Source organism: Drosophila nasuta, chromosome 2R (genome assembly GCF_023558535.2).
Source record: "Drosophila nasuta strain 15112-1781.00 chromosome 2R, ASM2355853v1, whole genome shotgun sequence".
NCBI lineage: Eukaryota > Metazoa > Arthropoda > Insecta > Diptera > Drosophilidae > Drosophila > Drosophila nasuta.
Window position 1 is genome coordinate 16,618,730 of NC_083456.1, and position 22,011 is coordinate 16,640,740.

Consider the following 22,011-nt stretch of genomic DNA (forward strand, 5'->3'; position numbering starts at 1 on the left):
GAAAGAACTTCTATTTGGCTTTTATATCATTTTATTTAAGTAATTAATGTATTATGAAATTAAGAATAGTTTTACAATTTAATTAGGATTTATCTGATTTAGCAGAATCCGGTCTCAGCGCCGCCATTTTGCAGGACAGTTGCTACTCGCCAAGGCATCGATTCGTAGAGGAGCTCCATCTTGCTGACCATATCAGCATCGCTGTGCCAAATCTCATAGAGCACAGCACGAAACTCGCTGACATTTGCCGGCTGAGTCTTGATCTTTGGCTCAATGATGGCAACCAGAAGTTCAAGCAGATTCAAATCGTTGCAATCCGGAGAGATTGGACCCACCAGAGTATCGACATAGATTTCCTTGGGCGTCTTGCCATCGAGCACTTTGTAGTCATCCATGTTGAAGATGTTGCGCCAATCCTGCACCGTCCAATCCTCGTGAGCACGTGCCCATTCCATACGCCGCTGTTTTACCTCAGGAGTCAAGCTGCCATTCCTCAGTTGAAATTGTGCTGTTTTAATTTCGCTGATGCGTCGCTGCAGTGTGCGACGACTGACCTCGATGCCATGGCGACTGAGTAGTTCACGCTGCACATCAATCGATGTGTACTGTGGATGCTCGGCGAGCAGTTGCTCCACCAGTTTGCGGTTCTCGAACACCTTGGGTCGTCCGACTTCACGTCGAGTTGGCTCCATTGGCATTGTGCGCAGTCGCACCTTGCCAACCTTGTCATTCTTCGGTTCATCGGCCTTCATACAGATGCGCACACTATCCACATCGCACTCGAGTATCTGGGCGATCTCCTCGTGGTTGTAGGTGCTCTTCAGTGACTTCACCAGTTTGCTTACATCAGTACCGCGCATCATTTTCATATTTGAGTTCACAAATTCACAGATTAAGTAAGTTGTAGGCCGTGCCAAAATCACAGGACGAATGTGACAACTGAAGCTCGGGCAGCGTCTTTTATACGCAAATAGTTGGTCAACTTACAATTCGGATCACTTCGGTTTTATGACCTGCAGACGACACCGAGAGGATTAGCGATATGACTTTTATGGCGCAGGCAAGTTTAAGCAGAAGCGACAGCTGCACCAAGTTTACGGCTAAGCGACAGCTGCACCAAAGGATCGTATCCTTTGACCTGCAACTAATTACGCTCTCCCACCCAACAGGTAGATAGCTTAAAATGCATTTGGGTTTTTTGTATTTTCCGTACTTGCAGTTTTAATATGAAGACGATCTTATGCTTTTTTTTGGATGCGCAATTGTAGAATTACAAAAATAAATGTAAAAAACTTGTACATTGTGAGTTGTTAGTTGTATCTCTCTTCACTACAATAGGAAAATTGCATCGCTGCACAAAAGGTCAAATATTGTTCAAAATATATGTCAGCTTTGTTTTTGTCTTTTATGTTTATATGCTATATGCTATGTTAAGTAAGTTTCTTTTTTTATGAATCAGTTAGAACTATTCCATATGTTGTGCCAAAGGCGTGTAAGGCCCGTTTGAATGTAAAAAAAACAAAGGGTGATGTAAAAAAAATAGATTAGAATATTTATCTGGGGGCAGTGAGTGATTGGTAAAGGAAAAAGGCAGCCAAACTTTGAGCACACTTAACCAACCAGACGTCATCGTAGTAAGTGAATGTTAGAAGGGATTTGGGATTAGGATTAGAGTTTAGCAAGAGCTCGATTGGAATTATACAATTAAATAAATAACGCTAAAGTATGCCTAATTGCTTTCGCTACATTCATGTGCTAAGTTTTTGATTTTCCTTGTTGGTTTTTTGTTGTGTTGTTGGTTTGTTATACTTTGTTTCTCTCTCAAGCAGCTCGCGTACTTGTTATGTTGGCGTCTTAACGACGTTAGTCATCCAGATCGATATCTGAATCATCCGAATCATAGCCACCGCGTATGGTCTTCTGTGGGCGATTGATGAATGGCTTGCGCTTAACATCTGGAGGCTGCAACAAATCCCCTTTGTACTCAATGGCGCCCGAGTGGGCGATGCGCCACTCCAGCATCTCTGTGGAGAAATCATCGCAGTTGCCCAAATCGGAGAATCCAACGATAAAGTCCTTGGTTTTACTATCCTTGACCAGAGCTATTGTAGGTATCACCTTGATGCGTAGACGCTGTGTCAAAAAGGGACTCTTCTCGGCATTAACCTTGCAGAATTTGGCCTCAATGTGCTTAGCGGCGAGTATCTTGAGATGCATATCAACGATACGACAGCGTTCGGTGCTGTCTCTGTAGAAGTGACACACAATGTTGGGCGATTTCTTGGATACCTCGAAAAATTCCTTCTCGTCCGCCAGCTCCGAATACGTACCATGGCCCTGAAAAAATGTATTTATCCATTTATATAAATATAAATTGATGTGACATCTAATTGTGCAATAAGAGAGGATTTTTTCTAAATTCTTCGCTAAGTTCAGTTAAGTCACAAACCATAGCATGCATTTCAAATCAGTGCTCAACAAAGACACGAACCATTTGTTGTGGATTCACTTACGTTTCTGAGCCATTCCTGTTTTTTATTGTTAAGCTTCTTCATTTCTTGTATCCGCTTCTCGCGCAACGCTTTCAAGTCATCGGTGTCCAAGTTGTCCAAGCGATCGAACTCTTGATCTAACTGCTGTTCAATCACCTGCGCAGCAGCAAATAATTGATTTTCCAATATGTGCGCCATTTGTCTTCTTGCACTTGTTTCTTTCTATCTTTACTCAGCTAATAGATTCTTCGTATCTATTTTGTGTGGCTGTGTGAGTTTGTAATGTACGCACTGTGTGGAAGTGTGCGTGTTTTTTTACAAATGTTTTGTTTGTGTGCATACGTGTGTTTGTGTGTGTGTCCGGCATAAATATGAAAGGCGTATCCAGATGCAGATGCGTCATGTTTTGTGGAAAATTCAATAAAGTAAGCGACATTAGTGAATAAGAGCAGTCATTTTCTATTTAGGTACATATAAATAATTGTTTAACAAAGTACTTACATTAGTTTTTCACTGATTTCATTTATTTCTAAAAAGTTTATTGAATTACTTCCTTGTCAATTCTTATTAGCCGTGTGGGTCCAGCGATTGTAGTGTGACCGCGGCTAGATTTTCTAAATATACGGTTTATATAAAAAAAAACATAGTATTTAATCGAGGAAACTATCAAATTGAAATACCACAAATATAAAAATTTATCTAGCTTTTAAAAACAAGGCTAGAAAAGTTTTTCTTGTTTTTTACTTGGGCAACTGTAATCATAATTTTTTGATTACCAAATTTGAAAATATAAAAAATATATGGTAAAATCGATGTGTCTATCGATCTATGGCAAGTCTAAATTCCAATAAGCGTCAGCTTTTTAGGTTACCCTGCAAGGCAAATCTTTTATAGCTCAGTCAACACAATTAAATTCACTTATGCTAAATTTTTTTATGTATATTGCGCTTCAAATAAGAAAAGGAAATTTATCGAAAATGAATTTCCGAAAATATATATTCATTTTCAAGCTCATGAGTTTAACTTTAAGTTCAAGGACATCTTGTTAAATACGTATTTTAAATAAATTTATTATAATCTTGTAATTGAGGATTGGGCATTTTCAGTATAGTAGAGGGAAATTTAATGTTTAGTTGAAGTCTGGTCACATTTGCCGTCGTCGCGCGTTAGTTTTTTAATTTTTTCGTTGGCGTCGGCAGCATTTTGGGTCCGATAAAATAATTTAAGTGACCAAAGGATTTACACATTCAAATCGTATTGGTTTTCGTGTTTACCCAAAAGGTTTGTGATAATTGATCATTTACATTAGCATTTCGACTAGTTCTAATAGCAATAAGTGTAGGTGTGCCTTACTATTTTTGTGTTGCGGTAGGATTTTAGCATTGGTATAGATAAAAAAACCTAGCGCACAGTTGCCGGGCTTCAATTACATGAGTGGAAAATGCTACAAAGGTGTGCAAAATAAAACTATTCGGAATATGTGTTTGTGCTCAAAAACGAATGTGCACAAAAATACGCGCGTTAAAATATACACATATGTATGTACCTCTGTCTGTATGTAATTTTTTATTATTTGTCGCTACAGCCTCCGCCATTTTTAAAACGAACCCCGTCAATTGAGCCTGTCTGGTACAGTGGTGGCAAGGCATAAAAAGAACGGCATAACTTTTGTATATTTGCCGAATTTGTTTAATATTGATTGATAAATTTGATAATATTGATTAAAACTATAAATTTACTTAACGTTTAATGTAAAGTGTATGTAATTGTTTTCTATTTGTATAGTTATTTAATTTTCTGGCAACCGTACATATTATTTTGGCGGTCACTATAAGCCGCCTTTTTATCTGCTGATATTCCAACTGTGTGCCTTTGTTACAAACTAACAGTTACAGTATTGCAGTGTTTGTGTTCCTTAAAAATCTGACATAAACATCGAATTTAATTAAAATGTGCAGCATGTATGTATTTATATACAGATGTATGTGCATCCATTCGCGCTCTCTTATGCTGATTCTCTCCTTGATCATTGTATGTGTGAACGTTTAGTTGAGTTTATTAAACTCTGCTGGCATACAAACGGCACAGCAAAACAAAAAGCGAAAAAAGCATTACAAACATACGCTCATACTTTTGTATCTACATATGTACAACATTATTTACAGTAATCTCGATGCGAGGGCTTGGCGCATAATTGCAAGCATGCATATGTATTGGTGTTTTGATTGGCGTCTGCTTTGCTTTTCGCTACAGCATCAAAGCATGTCTGCGTGTGTTTATGTGTTGCCTCTTTCTCTCGCTGTCGCTTTCCTTTTTATACCCGATGTCCATGGAAAAAGGGTATTATCAATTTGCGCAAACATTAAATCAATATAACTGAAAGTAAAGGCATCTAAAGTCCCATATTTTTTATTTAACTAAATTGTTATTTAACCTTGGACATATATTTAAACTAATGTTGTTAACAGCTTTAACAATGATAGCGGGTATCTTATGGTCGGTAAACCCCACTCAACTTTGGTTTTCTAGTTTTTCTTTATTTTTGCAATGTTGCTTGCTGTACTTTCTAAAAGAAAATCTTCACACACTTGCAGCTTTAATCAGTGCCTTCCCCTTTCCTAACATTCGCGAAAAGCAATTGCGACATTAAAATGTCTGTAATGTCTACAGCATGATCGTGAATTTAAAGAGGAACTGTGATCAGTTAGGTATATTATATTATGTATTTGTTTATTTTAGAGTTAATATACATATTAGATCAGAATATTGTAATTGACTTCGATCTGTTGGAAACAAATGCTTCGCAGCATCTTTTGAGTTCTTAAGGATCATTTTCAAATATCGAGTTGGGTAGAAGATGTTTATGTGTGTTAACATGGATGAAATGTTCTCCAATAATTCACAATATGAGTATTTTTTAGTCTGGACTATACTTAATCACTCTCTGATTATTTATTTCCCTTTTGTGATGTGTCCAATGACCGTTACGGTGGCGATTTTAAGCATTTCGTTACATTCTTCTCCCTGGGGAACTTTTCACATCACCCTCGAACCGGATGCCTTTAGGAATGCGTGGGGAGAACTAGGCTTGTTCAAGTGTAACAATGTCTCTGTTTACAGAACTGGGATTGGTTCAGTAATTACTGTTGAATTTCATGTCTGCAATAAGGTGTTATCCCTAAACGATCTTCGAATATTCGCGAATTGCTGGAATATCCTAATTATGATAGCGCAGCTGTTGGTAATAAACAAGAATACCTTGTGCCAACTGCAGGTAGTGCAATAGTTATCGTGTCGCCGTTTACCTGGCGTCCTGTCCGCTGCCTACTTAAGAGCGTGCTCCTTATCTGTTGTCAGTTATACAAAGTAAAGACATCGAACTGTTAGCACGTGCTTAACAAACCGAAAAACGCTAAGCGTTAGAGATTACCGTAAAAAGATTAAAGAAAAGTATATCTAGAAACGTCATCTGTGATTGAAAAGATCTAGTCAGCCTAGCAACAACAACTATAAATAAGCAAACAACTGTGGTAAGTACAACGACAAAGCCGGTTCTCTAGACGGAATGCAGTGGGAGAGCAGCAAACAACAAGTACAAAACGTAAACAAAGCTGTTGAATAATATATGAAGCGTGTTTAGGTTTCCGTTGCAATCTTTCGATTTCGCTGCACTTCAAGTGTGAACAGTATAAACTTGCTTTTCAATAGAATACACAAGATGTTTCAATTACTTGCTTAGCCTTGTCTCACTTATAAATATATACCATATTTTGTCTTTTGCAGAGATCGTGCAACACGTACAGATTGTGCTAAGTACAAAAGCAAAAGTGGAACCAATGCTCAGCAAAATGGCACAATCGAATAATGTGGGAGCAGGAGGCGCAGGTCCTGCTGTCGGCGGACGTCGTGTGCCGCTTTCCTTGAGCAGCGGCACCGGAAGCAGCAGCTCAGTGTCCCGTCTTCAGCAGGCAGCTTCTGGTAGCAATGGACGCTCCAATAGTCCAAATATGAACAACAAGAAAAATGAACAGGCTGCCAATGGACCATTCGTGTCTATAAAGAAGGTTAAGGAACAGCAATCCTCGTCGTCTTCCAACAGCTCCAGCTTGAAAGAATCGAAAGAGAAGAAGAATCAAAATGGCGTTAGCAAATCTACAAATGGCAATCAAAAGTCTTCACAGAACGGCGGCAGCTCCAATGTCGCTGTGTCCAAGGAGCAACAGAAAAAGGAGAAGGAAAAGCATGCCGAAAAGCCAAAAGAAACCAAGGAGGAAGCCAAACCAATTGTGGCTGTAAAAGAAGCAGAAAGTGAAGTGAAGGTAGCAGCTACGCCCACAGCAGAATCTGCTGTCGATGCCAAGAAAAACAAAGAACCAGTAGCAGCAGCTGAAATCATTGAATTGGATGATGAGCCCGAAGCTATGGTGGTTCCCGAACCAACTACGCCAACTTCGGAGCGCAAGTCATCACGTAAAACATCAAATCAACAGAAAACTCCCACTAAGGCTGAGCAAATCGAAGCTTTACCACAAGAACAAAAGAAAGAACCAGAAACTGTTGAAATCGTTGCTGCGAATCTAGCTGAGGCTGTCGAAGATGTTGAGATGGAAACACTGGTTGTAGAGGCATCGCCTATTCGAAGCGAGCCAGTTTCTCAACCTGCGGCTACTTCCACACCTGGTCGCAATCTCTTTGGCTTCCGCAGCAACAGCAAACAGACCAAAGAAGTTGAACTGGCCGCCCAGCCATCCAGCTCCCCAGCTGGAACTCCAGCTCGCACCTTTGCTCAGATCAGCGGTCGTCGCAGCATACGGCCCGAGACAGCACTAACACCTGGCAAACTGGGCAACTATCGTTGCATCAACACCAGTGAGCTAGACACTTCGAACTGCACCAACACCAGCATGAATGCCACCGTTGGCTCCGAGATTCCCAACAGCTCGTCGTTCTCGTTCTCCTTCTTTGGGCGTGGTCGCAAACGTGAGCGCACACCACCGCCACTAGCGGGCAGCCAGTCAACTACTGACCTGGCCCGCGATATTGAGATGTCGCCACCAAAACGTGCGCGCTTCGAGCTATTCAGCATGAACTTAGCATCGCCATTCAGCATGTTGCGTTCACGTTTCTCCAAGGCAACCATTAACTCGCCATCAACACGTCTGCGTTTGGACGACACACCGCCAGCTGGCGAGGAAGAAGAGGCTGAGAATGGCGGAGAGGTGCAAAATGTGTCGGGCATTGTCATCCAAGAGGAGGAGAAACAGCTAAACAAATCGACAGCCAGCAATGAAGTTATTGTTGCCCAGGAAGCTGGTCTGGAGACACCCAAAAAGGGCGGATCGCCAGTCAAGGAAGCCGCTGAGGACAACAACAAGGATGTGGAACTAAACAATAAGGATGTGGTGGGCGATGATCTAGTAGCCAATGTGCCAGCTGCTGAAGTGGAAGGATCCACCACCGAGGTTGAAGGCGCCAACCGATCTCGTTGCGCTATAATGTGAACAAATTTCCCGATCCTCTTCCCGCTGTTCTTATTAAAGTAGCTCTTAAGTTCAATGTCATTCATTTAGTAGTGTTTAATAACTCTTTGGTAATTTGTGTTCTTTGCGAATAATTACATGTTAAGAGTAAGCATATCAATTAGGGGCTGCAACCAAAGCCATCGTATGAAGCGTTGACTCATCTTTTCCGGCTTGAAGGAAATGTCAGTCAAACGCTAAACACAATTTGCAGCCCTATTGTCAACAATGGCGATTTCTTGCTAGATATCTCCCATATTTATTTAATGTGGCAGATATGCACCGACAAATCGTTAAATATTGTTAGGATACACATATATGATTGCAGTACCCAAACAATTTTGGGTACAACAAAAAACCAAAAATTACCTTTTGTAGACAACAAACCAATCTCTCAATCACATACATATATAGTCTTAGTAAAATATTTTAAGCTAAAATGATTTGTATATGTATTTGCGAGTTTTCTGTGTTTTATTCGTCAGAGTATTTGTACAATACGCAACCACAAAGTAATATGTAAAGAGTATCGCATATTTTAAATAAAGATCAGATTTATTAAATTTTATGTTTTTATTCTAATACACAATATTTTAAAAGTGGTCATGATGCTTGTGGACAAAATCATAAGATGGGTGGTAATGTTATTTAGGGGAAAAATAAGTAAATCTATAAATGTTACCCCAAGGCAAAAAGAGTTAGCGAGTCGAAGGCGAAGGCCTAGGCTAGTATTCGTTTAACTTTGGATTATGTTTATATTTTTCATTAAGCATAATTTTGTAAATAAATAAAATAATAACAAGCGTTTGGATACCTTTTGAATTTAAATGATTGAAAACAAAAACGGCAATTCAAAAGCAAATACTTTTCATATTGAAAATATTAAATATCGTACTTACGGTCTCACATGAGTGTTTTGTTTTTTTGAAAACCAACGTGCATTTTTCAGAGCTGCTAACCTGCGCCGCAACACAACCCTGCAAATGAAGAATTACTCAACACTGCTTTAGAATTAACTAGGATCGACGCTCTGTTTAAATCGCATCTTTGAAAATAGTATATATTAATTAATGCTGTCTAAGTTAAGCATAAAATATATAGAATTGTTAACGCAATTAAAGAGAAGAATGTGAAAAACAAAAAAAGGCATACAATTAAATCGAATAAATATTTGCGCGCGTGAACCGCAAAGAAGCAACAACAAACTCAGGATTACAATAGCAATCAAGTGGTAAAAATATGGAACACGCTGATTTGGCGCAAGTTGAGCCGCATATTGACTACAAAACCCCAAAGAAAACAAATTCAATTCTGGATAGCGAGGCATTATTGGAGAAAATCAACATTTTAACTACCAAACCGGAGAATCAATCGCACAATGCACAAAAGGTACAAAATACAGTTTACAGTTAAAGTGTCACACGCACAAAACTACAGGGTGTGGTGCCGTTACTTGACACTAATATCAACGCACATTTCTTTTTTCTCTCCGTCTCTCCCTTGTCCCCTGCAGCTGCCTACTATTAAAGACTTCGCCATCATCAAACCCATCAGCCGTGGTGCCTTTGGCAAAGTCTTCCTCGGCTACAAACACAACGATCCCAACAAACTGTTTGCCATCAAGGTGATGCGCAAATCCGAGATGATCAATAAGAATATGGTCTCCCAGGTGATCACGGAACGTAATGCTTTGGCCTTGTCCCGCTCCCCTTTCTGTGTAAATCTGTTCTACTCTCTGCAATCGCTGAGCTCAGTCTACTTGGTCATGGAATACATGGTTGGTGGAGATCTTAAATCGCTGCTGGCGATGTATGGCTACTTTGACGAGGCCACAGCACGCTTCTATGTGGCTGAAATTGTGATGGCGCTGCAGTATTTGCATCAGCATGGCATTGTGCACCGCGACATTAAGCCGGATAACATGCTGCTCTCGGCCACGGGTCATGTGAAGCTAACAGACTTTGGTTTGAGTAAGATTGAAATGCGCAGGGATCTGGAGATATCGGATCTGATCAATTGCTCGCCTAATTTGAATGCACGCACGCCAGGGCAACTCTTGTCGCTCACATCTCATTTATCCTTTGGCTCGGAAAAAAAGGCGCAGGATTTCGGTAGTTGTGGTGTCGTGGGCAGCAACAGTGCTTTGTTGCCAGTACCTGGAACGGGAACCTCACATCTAATGCAGGCCATCAATAAGCATAGCTTGATCATGGAGTCGTCGGACAGCGAGGCTGACACATCGCTCAACGATGCGGAGAAGACGAGTGATAGTAAAATCTCTGGTGTATCGCCGTTCTTCTCGGCAGAGGAAGTCAACGTGTCCATCACGCACACCTGCAATACCAACACCAATAATGTAAATATTTAGGAAATATCCTTTGATTAGAGCTTTCTATTATTTCTCGTAATATTTGTAGCTACTGGACAGCAGCGCATCATCGTATCACACCTGCACTTCTGCGGAGATTAGCAAGAGTTCGCCGCCGTTGGAGGAGGCAGCAGTAGCAACAGCCGCGAGCGGTGCTCCGGCGACCAGCAAGCGACGTGTTGAGTTCGCCTTGGATGTGATCAGTGGCAGTGGACGCGGCAATTGCGAGGTGAGCATTCGCTGCATTTTATTTCTAAATCAACATTTGCATATTTATCCATTATCCATTCAAAAAGGGCTGCAAATTGGCCGAGCAGGACAAGCAAAGCATTGTTGCTGCCAGCAGCGGTGGCAGCAGCAGCAGCGACTCTAAAGAAATCGCCAAGTTGGAAAAAACAAACGAAGTTTCGTTTGAGTTTTCCATGGTGCGCAGGCGTTCGCTCGACGAGGTGCGTTGGCTACTGTTCCTTGTCTTCCCTGTCGTTTGTGTGTGTTTCTGTCTGTTTATTTTTCCAATATGAGTTTGATTGCTTGTCAAATATTGCAATAAGTTTAAGAGGAAATGGAAAGTTAAACAATTTGTATAATTTGACTATTGATAAAGGGCAGAACAATTTTTCTCCTTCAATTAGCATAATAACTTTTACTCTAAATCATTTGCAAAATACGTTAGCCACTATTTCCAAAAGACTTGTCAGCGCTTTAAATCACAAACTACAACAATTTCTAATAATACTCTTAATGTGATTCAATCAGCGCAATCGGAATTTGAAGCTGCAGGAGGATTCTGGCGTCTCGAGTCGCAAGGGGGACGACAATTCCAGCTGTCATCTCAATCTAAACAGCGAAAGCACTGCTTCGTCCATTGAAAAAAATCAGGAAAATCTCAGCCAGTCGAAGGAGGAATCCAGCTGCTCCGATTACTCGCGCAGGTTCACATTCACTTATATTGAAGTTCTTCTATAGCATTTATAACCCAATCAATTCTCCCTTGCAGCTATAACCTGACGAATAATGGCAATGAAATCAGCGGCATTCATATGAATTCACCATTTCGCAATCTCTCTAAACATTTCAAGCGTCCCGAATTTTTGCGAGGCATGAAGCGTAAAATCAATCTTGTCAATCGATCGGATAACTTATCTAGTATGGAGGTTGACGTTGCTGGTAATGCGAGCGGCAGCTCAGGACTCACCCAAGAGATCGAGATTCTCAACATTGGTAGCAGCACGCCAAAGAAACGCAAGGCACGCTCCTCTCCTATACGCGGTGTGCTCAAGGTGCGTTCGCTGTCTGATGAGGAGTTACCTATGCAACATCTGCTCGGTCCCGAGACCAGCGTGGCCAATGTTGTCTTCTCGACCCCCGTGTCCTCGCAAAAATTGCCACGTCGCGATGGCGGCTTATTGGGCAAATTGAAGGCGACTCGTTTTGCTTTGCCGCTTTCAATTGAGAACAAGAAGCGTGAGCACGCAGCCAAGGAGAAATTGTCCGCAGTGCAGTATCACCTGAAGCTGGCTGATGATCCCACTATGTCGCCGATCAACCATGGCGTGGGCAATGTGCCGAAGACGCCAAAGAACACCAACATGAATGTAAATACGCCGTTTCGCACACCTAAGTCTGTGCGACGTGGCATGCGCGTCTCAAATGAACGTATTTTGGGTACACCCGATTATTTGGCGCCAGAACTATTGCTGAAACAGGGACACGGTCCTGCCGTGGATTGGTGGGCGCTCGGCGTGTGCTTCTATGAGTTTATGACCGGCATTCCACCGTTTAACGATGAAACGCCTCAGAAAGTATTTGACAACATTCTTAACAAGAGTGAGTAACAAAATGATCTATCACTTAAAAACTTTAGTACAATTGGATACTTGAATACTGCAGATATTGAATGGCCGGAAGGCGATGAGGCTTTGTCACCGGACGCCGTGGAGGCTGTGGAACTAATGTTGACCATGGAGCCCGCGGAACGTCCAGCTGCTAAGGAAGTGCAGCAGATGCGGTATTTTGCCGACATAGATTGGGAGAACATTGGACACATGGAGCCGCCATTTGTTCCTACGCCCGATAATCCCACCGACACTGGCTACTTTGAGGCGCGGAACAATTTGCAGCATCTGCAACTGTCCAACTTTGCACTCGATGACTGAATGCTGTCCTCTGGCGGAGCCGCGGCTGCAAAACTATCAACCCACTATCTATAAACAAAATTTCAACTTTTTAATTGTATCATAATGTGTTAAGTGTTATTTATATGCTAGCTATAGAAAAATTTGTGCTTGTGTAAGTTTATTTTAATATATAAATATTTTGTTATATCGTTCGACATTAGCTACAAATATTTAAACCCTCGGTAATCCTCATTGTAATCATCCCAATCGAAATGTGTCGCCATCGCGATCATGTCTAACTACGCTTAAACAAATAGCTTCAAGTATATCCACGATAGCAAACTAATTCAATTATACAACAAATTATATACACTCATTTTAAAAAGAAAAAAAATACAAAATAATTGATTTAATTGATTAATAAGACAAAATGATCACTTTATTTTCCCCTTATACAAAATAACACAATTGGCTGCCAAATAAGATATTTGATTAATTAGTTAGCTTTAAGCTTGAAGTTGCAGTCCCACACCTCCGGTATTGTCGTCAGGAAGCTCTGCTCGTAGAATACATCGATCAGGCGACAGATCAAATGCGGCACAGATTGCAGATCTGGGAGCGGTTGTTCCTTCATGATGCTTACGGCGCGAACAATCAGCGGCTTAACATCGGTGAACTTTTTGTTGGCCAACAACATGGCCAACTCCCGCATGCCGCTTTCGTACTCCTCGCTGGGCAACCTCAGATCACGACTGGCGGGGAACAGCGAAAATATGATGCATGCTAAACAGCGTGTCAATACTTTGCGTCTACAAAATGAAGAATTATGGTAAGCAAGTAGCGATTCAATTTCACGCACTTACCTATTGGTAATGTTCTCCGATTTCAGGCCAATTACTCCCAGCAGTCCATCGCTCCATCCTTCTGCTTTGGTTGAGGCTATCTGCAGGTGTCGTGCCAGCATGCATAGTGGTTTCTTAATTAGCTGCGAAGTCTGCAGTATCTGGCAGCCACGTGAGATGATCAGACCCCAAACGAGCGCCATACGCGGTTCGGTTTGTGGATCGGTTTTTAAATTTTCCAGCAATTGCGTGACATCCTGTAGAAAAGTGATTTTCTCGCCATCCGTTTCGATTTCCTCCAGTTTATAGAGCACAAAGACGTGCAGTGAAAAGAAGTAACCGCCCTGCAGCACCGGCATCAGCTCCAGCTTTGGCAACGACATTTGTAGCGCCTCAAACAATCCTTGCCAGCTGGGCGCATGCCACGGCGCGTTCTCTGTAGACTTGCGGAAATAGCACTCGATGCTGGACTCCAGCAGCATGTATATGCTCGATATATACGTATTGAGATGTCCAATTGCTGGCAGAGCGGCACACATGACTGGATTCGCTGGTGCACAATGTTGTTGCCAGCGTACCAACGTTTGAATGTGAAGACTGCCAGAAAGAAAGAAAAAAATAGACGTTAAACCGAATGAATCAATCATTTAACCTTTTCTTACTTGGAGATCTCCTCGCTTTGTGTCTGGGTGGGCGCAACAAGTTCCAGCATCAGATTCAGGGCCTCTCGACGCTGTTCCTCCGGCGTACGATGCTCACTGACGCCGCTAATGGCTTGATCAATATATTGTAGTAGTTGGAGAAAAGCATTCGTAAAGCTGCGTTGTCCCTCCTTGGTGGCCATCAGTTTGGTGTGCTTGGCTCCGCAGACACGCTGCATGCGAACGATGGATCGCGTGTAGAGCATGCGCTTGGCTGTTGCCTGCACCAAGGCACTTTGGGCGCTGCTCTCCGGCAGCATGGCGCAGGCGATGCGCAGCAGACTGCAGAAATGATAAAAAGTAAAGTCTGGTGTTGAGTTTACTTGGCTTGCACTTACTCCAGAACTGCTCGATCTGCGTAGTTGCTTTCGTTGGGTAGTTTTAACACAATGGCAGGCTCCACGGTGGACACGAACCACTTGAACAGCTGCTCCAGTTCGCTGTACTCTACAAGATGCCAGGGATACTTGACGGCATCCTCGAGTATCTTGCTCGTATTGGGATGCATATGAATGTTCGGTTCGAATGCCATCTTTATAAATATGCCAAAGAGTCGTGAGAGAATTTCTGGCGATTGCGGCATCTGGCCAAACCAAGCATTCCAATCGATTCTGATAAAGATGTGTCCCAGCATAGCATGTGATTCGGGCACAAAGCGTTGCAAACTATCGTACAGCAGCTCAATGTGCTTGGCAGGCGGCAGGAAACGTTCCCAAGGCAGCTGAGCCAAACCCTCGTGTAGCGGCGATAGCACATGCCTGGCTACATTGGGCTGGGCAAAGTGATGCACATACCAGGCGAAGGTGTGCTCCAGTATTTTATTTGAGGATGGCAGATATTGAACCACCTGCAGCACACTCACAATGAACGAGCGTATCATGAGCTTGCTGCTGTCCACTTGTGCCTCGCTCCAAGGCAGCAGTATCTTGCCTTGCTCTGGACTTAGCTGACGTATCCAATGCGCTGCGGCGCCAGCTCCAATTTCAGTATTTTCTGTATAGGGAATAAGCCAAGGAGCATACGTCTCCACAATGGATCCAAAGACAATGTCGCTAACTGCAAGCCAAGAAAAATTGGTCAAGTTCTTCATCTTATGTGAACTTTAGGTTACTCACTCTGGTCTGCTAGCAGCTCCTGGTAGCTGCAAATGGCGGAAGCGAGCAACACGTGAGAAAAGCAGGTGAACCACATGACCAGCGGCTGGCAGTATTCCTTGTGTTTGGGATACAAGCCATGCAGTCCATGATGTAGTCGCTCCTTCTGAAAGTGGCGTGCAAACAGCAACAACGTATCCGTCGCAGCCTTCAGCGTGAATAGCTTCTGACGTCGCGCAAAGTCCACGGCCAACTCATGGAGCAGTGCCTCGCTGCTCTGCAATGCTAGCGTGGGGCTATTGGCGCTCGAAAGCAGCGCGTTGAGCAAATCTAGCAGTACCACGGGCATTAGTTTCTGGTCGGAGATGCGATCCAGCACCAGCTGCATAACTTCGCCATAATGCTGCGGAAAATCGTAGGTAAAGATGTGCACCAGCTGGCGACGAAACTGATCCTGCAACAGACTACTGTCTGGTTGTGACCAGGACTCTAGGCCCTGCAGTACCAGCATCAGCAGTCGATTGATTTCACTTAATTTTGGCTGATACGCTTCTAGCCATGAGAGCAGATCAAATTTGGAGAGCAGCACAAAAAGAATTTTGGTATCGCACCGCTTCAAATGGGACTCGATGAGGAAATTGTACATTTCCAAAAAGTGCTGGGCATCGGTGCGACAGGGCACAAAGACGCCAGATAGCAACTCCACAAGATCGCCACGATGCAGCGCCAATTTTAGCACTTTCAAACCGTGTGCCGCTTGCTCCGCTTGAATGAATACCTGTGATATTATTAGAAAATCATTAATAGTTTCAAGAATAGCACATAGAATTTGCTACTTACGCCCAGTTCCTCCAGCATATGGGAGTAACAGTCATTGGTGGGCGGAAACTTCATTGTCGTGTCGTTCATATTATCCACAACATGGTAGAATATGTCGAGTCCAATATCGGTTGCGCTCGCATTCGCTGACTGCGCCTGAACCAACAGCGTAATGTAATCGCCAAGCTCAACGATGGCTTGGGCAAAGCCATCTACATTTAGTGCCAACATCTCCTCAATGATCTTGTCATGTCGATCACGATTCTGCTCTTGTTTCCTCGCAATCTGCTCATTGCGCCTGATGTGTTCCCCCTCCACTTTAATCGTCGCGGCCTGAGAGCAGTTGCGTTTGAAAATCAAGGATGTGCACTCTTTGCGTCTCGTGTCTACGTATGGCACCATTTCATACAAGGCGGGAACGCGTTCCAGATAGTTCAAATTGAGGGAATTCATTTCGGAGGTGTTGTAATGTACCTTGCTGTAATTCAGAATAAGTTATACAAACAAGTTGAAAGAAACAACGACAAATATCTCTATTTGTCTGGGAAAGCGATGGGTACAAAGAGTACACATATTTGAGTTATTTTAGCATCTTACTTGGCGGTGCTGTTTAGCGTTTGTATGCGACGTTTCAGCTCGGACTTTGTTTTGCCATCGATGGGTCGCTTTTGGATCTGCTCTGGATGATGGTGATTGGGCGCTGGAAGCCGTTTGTCGTACGTAGCCAGATGATTCTTGATGCGTTGAGCTGGCGTCAAACGTGGCTTAGGTTGCAATGGATTGCGTAGTGGAATATAATTATGCGTGCGATATATTTTAGCTGTCCATTCATCCGCTTGCTGGCGTTGATCCTTGCGCAGATCGGCCAGACACAGATACTCTGTCCAATGGGACACATGACCATTGAGTAGCTCGCGCAGCTTTTCGCTGTTGTATTGTGCTGGTAATTGGGTGGCATCATTAGCAAATCGATTGATCTGTGTGTCCTCCAACCACAGAGCACAGCTCTGCATTAGCTTGGTGCAGCTACGATACATGTAAGCCGTGGCCTCTTCCTGGGCACGCTTGTTTGCAATGGCAGCGTAATAGACTTCGGCAGTCTTGAGCTGTGTCTTGATCGTTTTCATCAGTGGCACATTGTGTTCGTAGAACTTTTCGGCAACTCCCATATTCTCATTGGTGATTCTCACATCACATTCGACGGGCACACGCCACAAATAGAGCTCAAAGAACTTCTGGCATACGATAGGAAAGAGTGCGTGAGTGGTGTCCATTGTGGAGAGCAGCTGAGCGTACTTGTAGATGACCAGCTGCCTGGCGGGAAACGCATTCGACTTGCTAAGGGACAGCGTTTTCTTTAGCGCTGCCTCCACAGTTTGATTGCCCAGTTGCCGCAGCAATTCGGGCCAAAAGCGTGTATCCTGAAGCCGAAATTCAATGTCCAAGAGCACAAGATTAAGCCAGCAGTATTGCGGTGATATTTGTGGAACTGGTGAATTGGCCTGGCCGCCAAAAAATCCTTTTAATCCGGTTGACTTGGGCGGCGACTTCCAATCGGTGCAGTCCTAAGTAAGAAAAAGGAAAGTTAATAAGATTTTAAATGTATGTAGCTTAGAAGGACGCACCTTGAAGTAATTGTAGAAGAACTCGACAGCTTGCACACGGCAATCGGTGAACTGATATGAGGTGCATAGCATCTTGTCCAGCAGATAGAGAACATGCGTATTCTGCGCCCAATCTGGCAGCGTTGTAAAGCAATTTAGCCAGACATTAATGAGATTCAGCGGTGAGCAGAGGCCATAACTGTAGGAAGAGCAAAAAGCTTGATGAGAAGCGATCAACAGTAAAGTATGGCAACTACTTACCTAGTGTAGGACACAATCTGGTGGTGCAACATGTTATCCAGCAGCTCGAGAATCGGACCAATTGAGTTGGCAAAGACCATGTCCTTGGCCAGCTTCAGATACGTTCTATCCGCATTCAGCAATGTGATGAGTAACTTTTGAAAGCTATGATAAAACGTGTGTAAAGTGATTCCTCAAAATCAATATAATAGTTTTAATAGTTACCTTTCGCAGTTCGCCAGCGTATCGGGTGTTTCGAGGAACAGCGGTATGATCAGCTCCAGACAACGAATGACAGCCGCATGGCGATGATCACTGATCAATTGCTGCAGCAAATCAAAGCCATGCTGGCAAATCACCGGTATGGAATGGCCATGCAAACTAACAAGAATTCCCACATACAATGCCAGTGGTCGCTGCTCAGTGACACCCTGCCAGATCATGTCCAGACGCTGCAAGTCGGGCACAAAGAGCAGCGGCTCCGTTGGATGCTGCAGCGTACGCTTCACTGATTCGATGCTCTGATCCATCAGATGCAGTCGCAGCATGGAAACCATGCGCCAACACCAGTTGGTAAATTGTTCGCGGCTGGACTGTGTCGAGTCAATCAACGAGGACACTTGACGCACGCTCTCAGAGATGCCCGAGGCACCAATTACCTCGGGAGTGAATTTGGTAATAGCTTCGGTAACTAAGCAGGCCATGCGCACGTGTATGTTGTGAGGCAGATAGAAACGACCCTCGACATCGAAGCCCCAGTTGAGATGGCCAATGATAAGGCGTGCCAATTGATTTTCGGCTGCCTGATAATCATAGTGTAGCAGCCAGTTTGATAGCAGCTCAAAGCTGTCCATGGTTGGACGCCAATTCTCTAGAGGCAATGCCTTGAATAGATATGCGGCTTGCTCCGTTTCAGAGAAGCGTGACTTTAGCTGCAGCAGCAGGCAATCCAAGAGATCCTCATAGGCCAACGTGATGTTGACAAGCATATCGCGTGCCGTTTTATAACAATATTCTCGGGTGCCTTGATGAATGAAACCAATCTGTGTCAATAAAATTAGTAAGGAATAAGCTGCGAAATGTTTGCACAACGCACCTGGAAGATGGTGAGACAAATGATGCGTATAAGTGGTCCATCCTTGGTCAGGTCACGTTCATTGGCCATCTCGAAGAAGGCCTGCAGCAGATAGAACATATCCTCAGGCGACACATCCGCATTAGCCACATCAAACTTGCTCCAGAACTCCATTTGATAGACAATCTCCATGTCCGTTGAGATCTTGGTGTTCAAATCGCTGGGAAAGCCAACATTGAGGTAATAGAACAAATGCCAAATGATGTCGGCATTCAATGTTCTGTAAGGCAATGTGGTGAAATACTGCCAGGTGCCCAGATTGCGAGATCGATAGATGTAGCTGCAAGCGCGCATTAACAGCGCTTGCAACTCGAGTTCAATGCGATCGCACACATCCTGCGACTTGCGCAGTTTGTTCTGCCTGTGAATTGAAAAAGTTAAGAAATTGAAGATGAATTTCTATAACAGTGCTTACAAAAAGAGTTCGTGATAATCGGCCACGTATTGCAGAGTGTGCCGCACCAGGCGCCCTAAGCGCTTGGCCAGCTGCTTGTAGCGTTCGTTGTTATAGGTCAACATGCCCTCGCCGAGTGTCTCCAGCAGTTGGGCAAAGAATGCGACCACGGTGAGCATGCGCTGAGGCGTTATCATGTCCGGCTCAATGATGTAGTCATCGAGAAACTTTTCAATGCACATGGCAGAGCTGTAACGAAGGGAGAACAATACTATTATAATGAAGAGAAATAAGTACAGAACAGGCCATAAATGTCATTAAAATGAAAACATGCTAATGAGCAATGTATGGCAATGGTTAATGGGAATGCAGTGGAAACTTAAAGCGATACCGCCATAAATAAAGTAAACTTAATTAAATAACTGCAAAATGAACTATGTTTAGTGATAGCCACCGATGTAAATGATTTAAATAAGTGAGCAACAAGTCTGAGTCAGAGATAGGAGCACTCGAAAATTATTTTTTAGAAACAAGTATACACAATAGATGAAGGCGACAATGTGAAGCAATTGCTTACGTGAAGAGCTTGTCGAAGGGCAGCTGATTGAGCAGTGCGATTAGATCGCCCTCTTTAACGCCTCCGTATTCGCCTGTGGGCGTCAATGTATCCTCGCCATCCGAGTCCACCACTGTCCAGCGCTCATTACTGCCTGTGGCATCCGACAGCTCCTTTTGAGCCTGCGCCTGAGACTTTAAGTATTCGTTGCGCTTCTTTATCGGCAGCAACAGTATCTGTAGCACAGCTACACAATGGTTGAGCTCAGGGGAATTCAATGGTAGTGGCAGTTCATTGGGCTGCGTGCCCTTGGGCTTGTTTTGTCTTGGTGTCATGCCTGGAAGTTGCAGAAATTCGGCTGTCCAGATAGCGACGCCGTTGGGACAACGCAAAATATTGAAGAGCAGAAACCAATGATCCTCCTTGGTGGCCAGCAGCAGCTGCAAGGCAACAAGCTTGCGCAGCCAGATCTTTAAGTCGGCATCAAATTGCTAAAAGAGACAAGAAACTTCAATTAGTTTGAAATGAAAGTAAAATGTAAGCTGCAAAGATTTACCGCATTCGGACTGGGACGGCGAGCAAAGCTAAAGAGAATTCCAATAGCGCGTCGCAATTGCGCCACACATTTGAGAGCATTGTCATCCAAACGCTCATGGAGCTCAATGGATGCCAATGGATCTACATGAGAATAAGCACAGAGCTCGTTGATGATCTGATCGATGCGCACCTTGGATGTCTTTGTTTTTATCAGATTTGTGGTGTATGTGTGACAAACTAAACCGTAGAGGTTTGTCAGCTTAGCTGATGCCACCTCTAGCTTGACGGGATCCACTTTATAGATCCTGCAAAGACAGCAAATAAGTACGAAAATGCACGTGACTGAGAAATGCTCAACTTACTCATAGGTTTCGCTCTCTTGCACCATATTTCTGTCCCCGCAATGGCCGCTGAAGGTGCGTGTCACCGATTCGCTGATCCACACTTGCTGCTGCGTCTCCCCGCACTCCTTGCGTCGCTGTTTGATGTCATGGAGATTGGACGACAATTTGCCCTGCAAATTGTAGTATTCCAACAGCTCCAAGTAAAGCGGATCCGTTTCACTGGACTCCAGCAGTGTGTTCATGAGGAATTCCAGCTCAAAATGCTTGGCCAGCTCCAGATCGGGACATTGATAGTATTCCCGCAGCTGTTCGCTGGTAAAGGGTTTCAGATGACTGCTGGCCAAGACGAAGCCCGGGGATCGTGCCACTTGTGGCTTGTAAACAACCTGCGCCTGTTGCTCCTCGATGAGCGCATTCGTTAAACGAATGGGCTGCAGATTGGGATATTGCACGAGCGGCACGCTAGAGACGGGCGCTGTGGGGGCACTGGGCGTAGCCTCAAAAATTTCACTTTCCTCTGTTGTTACTGGCGTTGTTATCAGATCGGGGTCTACGTCACTTGAAATGCAGCAGTCATGACTAATAATATTGGCCGCGGCTTTGCTATTCCCACTGCTGCTAGCCACTCGCTCCAATTCTTCCAACAGCGAAGGCGCAGACGACGCATTTTCCTCATGCCTTTGTTCTTGGGCTCTACTTGTTGATAACTCATCGTGTTCTTCTTGTTCTTCTTCTTCCTCTTGCCTACGCTGCTCGCTGAAGACGCTTTGTTTTTTGGTTTTCTATGGTTACGTTTTGCTTATAACGTGAATTTCACAATTATTTCAATATAACTATTACTTACTTTTTTTGGCTTTGCCAAAGTTGCCATTATTTATTATTTGCAATCACTTTGTTGTCTATTTCTGACTGCTCCAGCGTTTTGCGCCTTAAGCTCATCAATGCGCCGCAAACATTAAAATCCCCCACAAAAATCATGTTGTCAACGTCAGTGTTGGCAACAGCGACTTTTAGCTGTTTTTAATCGAGCTAACTCTGGTCAAAAAAGAGTAATAACTTTAACGAAAGTTGCTAAAATTAATTGTGCTTGCCAATTTTATTGGTTTGGAGCTAAAATTTAATGTTTTAAACGTTTAATTTTATTTTAAAAGCTCTATACACTTTCAGCTGTTGCAATTATCGAGCCAACTAACTGTTGCCAGCACTGTTGACGAACAGCTGTGCATTGGCGAGCTATCGAAAAACAGCT

The 22,011-nt window shown here is 43.5% G+C and overlaps 5 protein-coding genes across 6 annotated transcripts; 2 read left to right on the forward strand and 3 right to left on the reverse strand.

Moving 5' to 3' along the window:
• Nucleotides 1-24: 24 nt before the first annotated feature.
• Nucleotides 25-1,091, reverse strand: LOC132786077 (uncharacterized). The gene has a single exon (XM_060792466.1). The coding sequence runs from the start codon at nucleotides 867-869 to the stop codon at nucleotides 99-101; it is 771 nt and encodes a 256-aa protein (XP_060648449.1). The 5' UTR covers nucleotides 870-1,091; the 3' UTR covers nucleotides 25-98.
• Nucleotides 1,092-1,208: 117 nt separating this feature from the next.
• On the reverse strand, nucleotides 1,209-3,105 carry LOC132786079 (thioredoxin domain-containing protein 9). The gene is made up of 3 exons (XM_060792467.1): nucleotides 2,994-3,105; nucleotides 2,514-2,783; nucleotides 1,209-2,337 (listed from the first exon to the last, which is right to left on the reverse strand). Exons 2-3 carry the CDS (start codon nucleotides 2,688-2,690, stop codon nucleotides 1,864-1,866), a joined length of 651 nt encoding a protein of 216 aa, XP_060648450.1. The 5' UTR covers nucleotides 2,691-2,783; nucleotides 2,994-3,105; the 3' UTR covers nucleotides 1,209-1,863.
• Nucleotides 3,106-3,641: 536 nt separating this feature from the next.
• LOC132785582 (immunoglobulin A1 protease autotransporter) lies at nucleotides 3,642-8,574 on the forward strand. Its single transcript, XM_060791735.1, has 2 exons — nucleotides 3,642-3,773; nucleotides 6,276-8,574. Exon 2 carries the CDS (start codon nucleotides 6,329-6,331, stop codon nucleotides 7,991-7,993), a length of 1,665 nt encoding a protein of 554 aa, XP_060647718.1. The 5' UTR covers nucleotides 3,642-3,773; nucleotides 6,276-6,328; the 3' UTR covers nucleotides 7,994-8,574.
• A 431-nt stretch (nucleotides 8,575-9,005) lies between these two features.
• LOC132783976 (serine/threonine-protein kinase greatwall) lies at nucleotides 9,006-12,708 on the forward strand. 2 transcript variants are annotated; one of them, XM_060789311.1, is made up of 7 exons: nucleotides 9,006-9,400; nucleotides 9,525-10,367; nucleotides 10,429-10,608; nucleotides 10,676-10,828; nucleotides 11,136-11,311; nucleotides 11,377-12,206; nucleotides 12,270-12,708. In XM_060789311.1, the coding sequence occupies exons 1-7, from the start codon at nucleotides 9,251-9,253 to the stop codon at nucleotides 12,533-12,535; spliced, it is 2,598 nt and encodes an 865-aa protein (XP_060645294.1). In that variant the 5' UTR covers nucleotides 9,006-9,250; the 3' UTR covers nucleotides 12,536-12,708. The 2 variants fall into 2 exon arrangements, with proteins under 2 accessions (XP_060645294.1, XP_060645295.1); XM_060789312.1 differs by lacking the exon at nucleotides 10,676-10,828.
• A 198-nt stretch (nucleotides 12,709-12,906) lies between these two features.
• On the reverse strand, nucleotides 12,907-21,742 carry LOC132783975 (ectopic P granules protein 5 homolog). The gene is made up of 16 exons (XM_060789310.1): nucleotides 21,607-21,742; nucleotides 20,781-21,544; nucleotides 20,438-20,723; nucleotides 19,903-20,372; nucleotides 19,347-19,574; nucleotides 18,893-19,292; nucleotides 18,022-18,839; nucleotides 17,818-17,961; nucleotides 17,578-17,755; nucleotides 16,550-17,517; nucleotides 15,974-16,430; nucleotides 15,155-15,911; nucleotides 14,378-15,095; nucleotides 14,001-14,321; nucleotides 13,360-13,935; nucleotides 12,907-13,305 (listed from the first exon to the last, which is right to left on the reverse strand). Exons 1-16 carry the CDS (start codon nucleotides 21,631-21,633, stop codon nucleotides 12,993-12,995), a joined length of 7,425 nt encoding a protein of 2,474 aa, XP_060645293.1. The 5' UTR covers nucleotides 21,634-21,742; the 3' UTR covers nucleotides 12,907-12,992.
• Nucleotides 21,743-22,011: the final 269 nt, after the last annotated feature.